General features: G+C 57.2%; 1 protein-coding gene and 1 long non-coding RNA gene across 2 annotated transcripts; both read left to right on the forward strand.

Annotated features, from left to right (window-relative positions):
- The first annotated feature begins 202 nt into the window (after nucleotides 1–202).
- On the forward strand, nucleotides 203–4361 carry LOC140895946 (uncharacterized). The gene is made up of 3 exons (XM_073306906.1): nucleotides 203–270; nucleotides 2089–2564; nucleotides 2941–4361. Exons 1-3 carry the CDS (start codon nucleotides 212–214, stop codon nucleotides 4359–4361), a joined length of 1956 nt encoding a protein of 651 aa, XP_073163007.1. The 5' UTR covers nucleotides 203–211.
- Nucleotides 4362–5180: 819 nt separating this feature from the next.
- Nucleotides 5181–8678, forward strand: LOC140895948 (uncharacterized). The gene is made up of 3 exons (XR_012154399.1): nucleotides 5181–5281; nucleotides 6011–6193; nucleotides 7625–8678. It is a non-coding gene; the product is annotated as an uncharacterized lncRNA (long non-coding RNA).
- The last annotated feature ends 754 nt before the right edge of the window (nucleotides 8679–9432 follow it).

Below are 9432 nucleotides of genomic sequence, written 5' to 3' on the forward strand. Positions count from 1 at the left end.
CTGAAACTTTTTTTTCTCTTCCCCTTCCTTCTCTCCACTCCCCCAGGACCAAGTCCCAGCTCCAGTCTCTAAAGGTAGTCTGTTAACTCTGCTTTGGACTTTAAACCCTGTTTTGCCAAATCATCTTTCACTCCCCTAACTAATTTACAACCCTTCGGCAGCCCTTGCTGAAGCAGCACCAAACCTGAAAGATTCTTGGCAGCTTCCCGTAATGCTGCCCTTATGTCAAACCTCTCATAAGCGGACTGAAGTGCCTCCTTTCCCTGAAAGGTATTCAGTCCCCATGGGCAGAGACCTTCTTCCACTACCCATATACCAAGGAGGGTGGGCTCCTCAACCATCCCCCATCCCTCTGGGTTCCCTAACATTGCCTCCATTTCCTTTTTAATCTCATCCCAGGGTGACCCCTGCACCTGGTATGGGCCCTGGCTCTTCCTTATCCATTTATCCAAAAAATCCTTTACCCTGGCTTGCCAGAACCCGCAACTACCATCACGAGAGTTCGTGATACCCCCTCCAAGCAGCTGTGCGGACTGTTGGGGAGGGGGACTTACAGGCTGCCACTCGCCTATCCAATCTCTCCAATGAAGGGATAGACACTTCTCAAACTCCTGGCAGTAGTGAGTCCTGATCAGACAAGGTACATTAAACCCTCTGAGCTCAGAAGGCCAGTGGGTGAGTGTTTGGGAAAGAATTCCTACTGATTTTCTGCTGGGCTCCATCCAAAGCCAATAAGTAGGGCTGTCAATTAACCACAGTTTTGATTGCACTCTTAAACAATAATAGAATACCAAGTGCAACGTATTATCAATCTTTTGGGATTTTTTAATATTTTCAAATATATTGATTTGAAATTACAACACAGAATACAAAAACAATGAGGAGTTTTTGTGGCACCTAAGAGACTAACAAATTTTGGGGGCATAAGCTTTCGTGGGCTATGCCCAAATAAATTGGTTAGTCTCTAAGGTGCCACAAGGACTCGTTATTTTTGCTGATTCAGACTAACACGGCCACCCGTCTGGAACAGAATTCAAAGTGTACAGTGCTCCCTGTATATGATTATTTTTGATTATACCATAAAAAAGATAAAAGAAATAGTGCTTTTCAATTCACCTCGTACAAGTATAGTAGTGCACTCTCTTTCTCGTGAAAGTGCAACTTACAAATGTAGTGGGTTTTTACGTAACTGCACTCCTAAACAACCCAACGTAAACCTTTAGCGCCTACAAGTGCAGTCAGTCTTGCTTCTTGTTCAGCCAATCGCAAAGACAAACAAGTTGGTTGACATTTTCAGGAGATAATGCTGCCCACTTCTTATTTCCAAGATCACCTGAACGTGAGAACAGGCATTTGCATGGCACTATTTTATCTTTTTTACAGTGCAAATATTTGTAATCGAAACTAATTTTTGGGACTGTCAATTAATTGCAGTTAATGCATGTGATGAACTCAAACCAAATTACTGCATTATTTTTTGTCATGAGAATTAATAGCACACCAGGCCACTGTGCTTGGGGGCGCCGTTGTGTGCCTTCGAGGCAAGGGTGCCCCTCCTCCCAGCACACTGCTCCACTGCAGCTCCCACCTCCTTGCCCCCCGCCCCCTGGAGCCATCCCTGACCCAGCTGCTCCGTACTGGGGGCCTGCCCACGGTCTGCTGCGCAGAGCGGGGATAGGAGTGGGGGGCTGAAGTTGGGATGTCCACTAGCTGGTAGCTGCTGAGCTGGGGTTGGGGAACAGGGGGCACCTGTCTGCTGTTGCCAGTGGCTCAGGAGTGAAGCCTGGACACCCGGGTTCTCTGCCTTCTCAGGCCAGGGAGGGAGTGTGGCCTGGGGATGCAGACAGACTGACTACAGGTCTCTGTCAGTGACCCCACTGCTCTAAAGGGATGAGATTCCCTGGGGGTTCCAACACTGGGGGAGCTTTGGGAGCAGCCTGCAGGGTTAGCCCTGCCAGTGTGCGCAGATCCCAGTCCAGATGCCCCCTGGGAGGCATGGGATGACAGGGAGTCACCCCAGCTGGGGGGCAGACAGGCCCATTGGCGAGAGGCTGTGTTGCCCCAGACTCACAGCTGCTCCCTGCTCAGTTCCAGGATGGAGGTGCTCAGGAGGCTTCTTGGGAGGAAGACTCCACGGGTGGCCCCAGAGCCAGAGGGGGGCAGCTGCCAGCATCCCCAGACAGAGAGCTGCCCCTCCATCCCCATGGAATGGGAAGCAGCTCCCGGACAGCCCAGGAGATGGACCTGCTCGGCCCTGCTCACCAGGAGGAAACCAGCTCCCAGGGCTGGTGCTGAACAGAGGAACACAACAGCCAGGCCAAGATGGAGGTGGCCCAAGTTCAGTCTGGGCAGGCAGGACCCAGGCCACGAGAGGAGCCAGGCAATGCAGCTCTGGGTTTGCTTCTGCTGGAAGGCCAGCCCTCAGGAGCCCAGCCCCGTGGACCAGCAGGAGGCATCCCCAGGGCAGGATCGCTGCCCCAGCAGCTCAACTGGTGCTGGAGGGGAGAGCGGCCACTCCCTGGAGGCTCCCTGGAGCATGGAAGCTGAGTGCTCCTCCACTGCAGGTGAGGAGACGCCCTGGGGACGGGGAGGAGCACGGGGCCATTAACACCCAATCACTCTCTGAGTCATTGGGAGGACCCCAACCCAGGGCTCTGGCCTGAGCCACTTGAGCCCAATGACGTCAGCGGGAGTCGCAGAGCCACCCCTTGCAGCGGGAAATGGGGGGAGCTACTGGGAAGTGGGATCCTGATGCTTTGGGGCAAGTCCCAGGGAGGATGGGACAGTGAAGGGCCCCATCTGCCATGGGGCCATGGTGCTGAGGGGTCTGTGGGAGGGGTAGTGTGGGGAACTCTCTGCCACGTGGTGCTTACATTGGAGGGGGAAACATTAAATCTTCTCTCCCCACCACACCCCTGTCCTTCCTCTTCTTCCCCCCAGCTGCAGCAAGAGTCCCCCTCTGCCCTTGTCTCTCTGATGCAGAGACCCCCATGGACCAGTTGGAGAAGAAGGACCTTGCCACTGAGGAAAAGGCAGAGGAGGATGAAGACCCAGCCACAGAAGGCGAGGAAGAGGAGGAAGAGCTAGAGACAGAGGAGGAGGAGAAGCAGGAGGAGGAAGTCCTGACCACAGAAAAAGAGGAGGAGGAGGACCTAGCCATAGAAGAGGACAAGGACATGACTAAAGAGGAAGTCCTGGACACAGAGGAGAAGTTGGAGGAGGAGGACATATCCGTAAAAGAGGAAAAGGAGGAGGAGGAGAAGCTGTCTGCAGAAGAGGAAGAAGAGGAAGAGGAGAAGGAGAAGAACATGTCTGCAGAAGAGATAGGAGAGGAGAAGGAGGATGAGAACCTGTCTGCAGAAGAGGAAAAAGAGGAGGAGGAGGAGAAGCTGTCTGCAGAAGAGGAGGAGGAGAACTTTCCTCCAGAGGAGGAGGAGGACCTCTCCGTAGAAGAGGAAGCTGATTTGACTGCAGAGAAGGAGGAGGAAGAAGAAGGTAAAGGAAGAGGAGGATGTGGCCCTGGTGGAGGAACACCTGATCATGGAGCAAAAGGAAGAAGAGAAGGATCTGGCCATGGAGCAGGAAGAGGAGCACCTGCCTCTGGAGGAAGAGTAGGAGGACCCGGCCACGGGAATGGAGCACCTGGCCATGGAGCAGGTGTAAGAGGAGGACCACGTGGCTGCAGAGGAGGAAGAGGAGGACCTGGCCAAGGAGAAGGACCAGGCCACAGAGGAGGACAAGGAGGACCTGGACCAGGAGGAAGAGAAGGAAAAGGACCTGGCAATGGAGGAGGACGAGGATGTGTCCATGCAAGAAAAAGAAGAGGCAGAAGAGGAGGTAGAAGACATGGCTATAGACTAGGAGGACCCAAGAATGGAGGAGGACGAGGATGTGTGGATGCAGGGGGAAGAAGAAGAGAAGGAGGTGGAGCTGGCCACGGAGGAGGAGGAGGATCAAGAGGACCTGGCCAGAGAGGAGGACGAGAAGGAGGAAAAGGAGGAGGAGAACCTGGCCATGGAGAAGGAGCAGGAGGAAGAGGACCTGGCCAGAGGGGAGAAGAAGCAGGATGTAGCCATGCAGGGGGAAGAAGAGGGAGAAGAGGAAATAGAGGATCTGGCTACAGACTAGGAGGAAGAGAATGTGCAGATGTAGGGGGAAGAAGTAGAAAAGGAGGTGGATCTGGCCATGGAGGAGGAGGAGCAAGAGGACCTGGCCAGAGAGGAGGACGAGAAGGAGGAAAATCTGGCCATGGAGAAGGAGCAGGAGGAAGAGGACCTGGCCACAGAGGAGAAGGAGGAGAATGTGGCCATGCAGGGGGGAGAAGAAGAGGCAGAAGAGGAGATAAGAGGATCTGGCAATAGACTAGGAGGACCCAGGAATGGAATAGGATGAGGATGTGCCGATGCAGGGGGAAGAAGAAGAGAAGGAGGTGGATTTGGCCATGGAGGAGGAGGAGCAAGAGGACCTGGCCAGAGAGGAGGACGAGAAGGAGGAAAAGGAGGAGGAGAAGCTGGCCACGGAGAAGGGGAGGGAGGACCTGTCCATAGAGGAGGAAGTGGAAGAGGGGGAGAATCTGGCCATGGGATTGGAGCATGTGGTCATAGAGAAGAAAGCGGAAGAGGACGACTTGGATGAAGAGGAGGAGGGCAAGACAAAGTCCTCCTCCACCTCCATGGCCAGGTCCCCCTTGCTCAGGTTGTTGTCTTCCTCCTCCATGACCTTGTCCTCCATGGCCATTTCCTCCTCCTCTTTGGCCAGGTGGCAAGAGGAGGACATGGGCATGGAAGAGGAGAAAGAAGAGGAAGACCTGGCTGCAGAGGAGGAGGATGATGAAGACTTGTCTATCAATTAGGTGGAGAACTTGACAAGAGAGGAAGAGGAGGAACTGGAGGAGTAGGATGATCTGGCCACAGAAGAGGAGCAGGAGGATCTGGCCATGGAGGAGGAGGATATAGCCATGCAGCAAGAGGAAGAGGACCAGGCCAGAGAGGAGGAGATTGTGGATGAGGCCATAGAGGAAGGTGAAGAGGAGGAGCAGGAGAACCTGGCCACAGAGGAAAACGAGAAGGAGGAAGGGACCTTGCCCCGGAGGAGGAGGAGGACCTGGACATGGAGGAGGGGGAGGACTTGGCCACGGAGAAAGAAGTGGGGGAGGGGGAGGGCCTGGACATGGAGGAGGGGGAAACCTGGACACGGAAGAGGAAGTGGAGGAGGGGGAAGATCTGGACATGGAAGAAGCTGCCCAGAGGTTGTCATGGAACATCTCCAGGGTGGTGACAAGGTACAAACGTTACCTATCTTAGTAGGAAATAAGTCCATCCTGCCCCTTGCCCATCCCAGCTCCCTGCAGAGGGGGTTGTCCAGGACGATTCACAGCACCTCATGGGGACACTTACCCTCTAGGACAGGGGTGGGCAACCTTTTTGGTCTGAGGGCCAGGTAGGGAAGGTGGTGCCTCCCAAAACAGCCTGGCCCCTGCCCCCTATCTGCCCCCTCCCACTTCACACCCCCTGACTGCCCCACCCAGAACCCCCAACCCATCAATTCCCCCCCCCCCCGATCCTTGTCCCCTGACTACCCCCTCTCGGGATCCCACCCCCTCTCCAACCCCCCTTGCTCCCTGTCTTCTGACCACCCCCCACAGAACCTCTGCCCCATCCAACAGCTCCCTGTCCTCTGACTGCCCCTGGGACCTCCTGCCCCTATCCAACAGCAGAGAGCAGGGATTCCTGGGGCTGAGGTCTGGGCAGCAGCCAAGAGGAAATTCTGGGTGTAAGCGCTAGGAGGCAGGTGGGGAATCATGGGAGTGGAGGGTAAGCTGAGGCTGGGGATAGAAAGGTAGGGGGCAACTGAGAGAGGCTGGGGGTGGGCCAAGAGAAGGAAGGAATCGGGAGAGCAGGGCCCAGCTGTGTTGCCAGAGGATCCTGCTGACTGTGTCTGGCCAGCCTCTCTGGGAAATGCCCAGGGCTCTGTGGGGCCTGAATCTGACATTTTCCTTTGTGTCTCACAGGAACTGACTGAGGAGCTGCCCCAGGACTCTGGGCCCAGCTCTGTCCTCTCCAGCTGCATGGACCCCACGTGAAACCTCCCATACCAGAAGCTCCCATCCGGCTCCGGTGCTGCTTAGACCCAGAGAGGCTGCCTCCTCCATGGCCAGGTTCTCCTCCTCCTCCTGAAAAGCCTGCACTGATGGGTAAGGGAAGCCATGGCCACTCAGAGACACCATGGGCACGGGTGGGGATTCAATCTTGGCCCGTCTCCACCAAGGGCACAAGCCCTGTCAGGCTCTCATTCTGGAAGCCATGGAAAGCTCTGCCTGTAGCCACCCCCTCTCCACTCCCACTGCCAGACTGTTGCCCGTGGTGACAATGAAGAAGCAGGAGAACTCCTGCGAGAGATCCCCAGGGCTGCACAGTCGGGTGTCACTGGGACGTTTCTGGGAGCCATTTACAGAGTGTTCTGTTGGGGACATTTTCCTTCTCTAACCCAGGGTTTCGCTGCTCCCAGTTTCTCAGCCAGGGAGGCCACCCTGCGGAATATGGCCCAGCAGCTTGGCGATGGGCTGCAGAAGTCACCGCATAGGTCTACAGCAGCCATCGCATGTGCATTGACCATGGGCCAAAACCTGCAGCCCTCACAGCCCAGGATACCCCCACGGATGGCAATGGGAGTGTAGCCTGGGTAACTAGCTGCTGGAGCCAGGGCGTACAGAGGGAGGGTTCAGAGATACAGCAAACCAATGGCCAGAGAAGTGAAGGATGTGAGGGAAAGAGGAGAGCTAGGACATATGGGGAGTTGCTGCAGTCAAGGGATCCCAGCTGGACGAGAGAAGATGGGTGGTTTAGACACACAAAGTCCTGCCTCTTGGTAGGGGTTAGACCAGATGAACCTTGCCAGGGGCAGTGAGTTACATGAGCCAGCAAATTCAGGGCCTGGGGGGCCCGGCTCCACCAATGTTCAGGGCCAGGTTTCTCCCCCAGCCCTGCCTGCTGCCCCCGTGCCTCCCCCGAGCGTACCTGCCTTCCCGCTGCAGCTCCGCGCTGCGCTCCCTCGATGGCCGCTGCCACTGCGGGCTACAAGGGAGTGGCGCCGGGGGCAGCTGCTGCGGCTGCAGAGGGAGGAGGTGCATGGCAGCCTCCCCCGCCCCCCCGGCAGGTGACTCCGAGTCGAATCTGGGGGTGGGGCTTATCCTGCAGGACCTCCGATCAGCAGCCTGGCGGGGCTTGGGTGAGTCTCTTGTCCCTGGTGGGAATGCTCCCCTCTGGCCCCCCACCGCAGCCCCAGGGCAGCCAACCTGCAGCACCCCAAACTCCTCATCCTTGGCCCAGCCCCACACCCTACACCCCCTCCTGCACCCCAACCCCCTGGCCCAGCCCAGAGCCCACACTCAGCACCCAAAACCCCTCTCGCACCCAGCACCCAAAGCCCCCTTCCACACCCCTTCCTGCACCCCAACCCCATGCTCCGGCCCAGAGCCTGCACTCAGCACCCAAACTTCCTCCCAGAGCCTGCACCCAAACTCTCTCCCAGAGCCTACACCCCAAACCCCCTCCTGCACCCAAACTCCCTCCCTGAACCTTGCAGTCCCTTCTAACCCCACGGTTCTATTGTTCTTTGATTCTAGCATCTGTCACCGAAAAGAAGGGCTGGTGTGTATGGATTTCCTCCACATCCTCTGCAGTGAAGACAGAAGCAAGGAATTTATTTCGCTTCTCCGCATCGGCCTTCTCTTCCTGGAGTGCACCTTTCGCACCTCGATCGCCTAGTGACTTTGCTGACTGTTTGGCGACTTCCTGCCCCTGGACTTAAAAAATAATTTGCTGGTAGTTGTTGTGCCTTAGCTAGTTGCTCTTCGCACTCTTTTTTGGCCGGCTGTTTTCTACTTTTCACTGGGCTTGCCAGTGTTTCTGCTTCTTTGTATTTTTCTCATTAGGATTTGACTGCCAGTTTTGAAAGGAGAACTTTTTGCCACTGAGGGCCTCTTTTACTCGGCTATTTAGCCATGGTGGCATTTTTTTGATCCTCATGCTGGTTTTGGTATTTATATTTTTGGTATAGGTTTAGTGCGAGCCTCTAGTACGGTGTTTTTAAATAGTCTCTTTGCCGTTTGCTGGCATTTCACCCTGGCATGTTGCTTTCAATTTCCATTTCACTAGCCTCCCATTTCTGTGCAGTTCCCCTTTTTGAGGTTCGATGCTCCCGCTCCAGGGTGTGACATGTAATTCCATTCGGGCTGCGAGGACGGAGAGTAACGACTCCAGCGTGGAGGCTGCACAGCGCGCACACAGTGAACTGTCCTGAGCAGGGCGGGTGCAAGGAGGTTTCACACCCAAGGGGACACTTCCACCTTGCGCCACCTCCTCCCCGCGGCTGCTCCCCACCCCCCCCACCCTGAGGCACCCCCCCCTGCGACAGCTCCCCACCGCCCCCTCCCTCCCTCCCCTCAGCCCGGGCAGCCCCCCTTGCGGCACCTCCCCACTGCCCCCTCCTTCCCCTCGGCAGCCACATGCAGCAGCTCCCCGCCCCAGCTCACCTCTGCTCCGCCTCCTCCCCGATCACGCCACCGCCACCGCTTCTCCCGCCTCCCAGGCTCGCGGCGCCAATCAGCTCTTTGTAACCCCTCCCACCGTTACTTGCTGCAGGCGGCCCTCCCCCACCCCCCTGCCCCAGCTCACCTCCGCTCCATGGCTGCCCCCAACCACTTGGCGCCCTAGGCGACCGCCTCGTTCGCCTAGTGCTTGCACCGGCCCTGGTCCTAGGCAGAGAACGTCTCCAGGAGCCGGCGCTGCGGTCCCCCTCCTCGCCAACGCCGCCCGGCTCGGCTGCATGTGCCCCGTCAGCCAGCAGGGGTTGGGGTCTCCATTGCCACGAAGGGTGAGAGAAGGACTCTCCTTATCTGTGTGCGGGACCGTTCCCAGCATTCAGCCGGGATTCACGGAGGCGCTGGGCTTCATCTGGCCCCTTGGCAGCTGGGGCACAGTGCAGAAAGTGAACTCTCAGCCTGCGCTGATTCAAGGTCCTGCCCACCCGTGGCTGCCCTCCCCCACACTGCCCATTCCCCTTCCCCTCCCTCGCCTGCCCCCAGCCCACCGGGCCTCTTTGCAAAAGCCGCAGGGGCAGGGGCAGAGGGGCAGGAACAATGCTGACCCACTTATGTCACGGAGTTTGCATAACCTCCGATGAAAGGCCCCTGGAAGCACATGCCCCCATTACTCTCTGGGAGGGGCCGGCAGGGGTCGGTCGGTGGCAGCAGGGGGTGGGCACAGGGTCTCCTTCGCGCTAGCTCAGGGGCTGTGTGGGTCACATGACACTTGTTTTGCCTGGCGTTGTCTAGCCGTTCGCCCGTGACACTCCTCGGTGCAGCAGGGATCTGTCCCTGCACCAGTGAACTAAGCCAGGCCGCGCTGCAGGGACGGCACGAGGAGGGTGGGC

This window comes from Lepidochelys kempii, chromosome 11 (genome assembly GCF_965140265.1).
Source record: "Lepidochelys kempii isolate rLepKem1 chromosome 11, rLepKem1.hap2, whole genome shotgun sequence".
NCBI classification, from domain to species: domain Eukaryota; kingdom Metazoa; phylum Chordata; order Testudines; family Cheloniidae; genus Lepidochelys; species Lepidochelys kempii.

Excerpts from the sequence above, each read along its gene's own strand:
- LOC140895946 (XM_073306906.1), top strand. The coding sequence starts at position 212 with ATGCTGCCCTTATGTCAAACCTCTCATAAGCGGACTGAAGTGCCTCCT. Across the intron at positions 271-2,088 it reads GTGCCTCCTTTCCCTGAAAG|TTCCAGGATGGAGGTGCTCA; the intron begins GTATTCAGTCCC and ends CTCCCTGCTCAG. Across the intron at positions 2,565-2,940 it reads TGAGTGCTCCTCCACTGCAG|CTGCAGCAAGAGTCCCCCTC; the intron begins GTGAGGAGACGC and ends TCTTCCCCCCAG.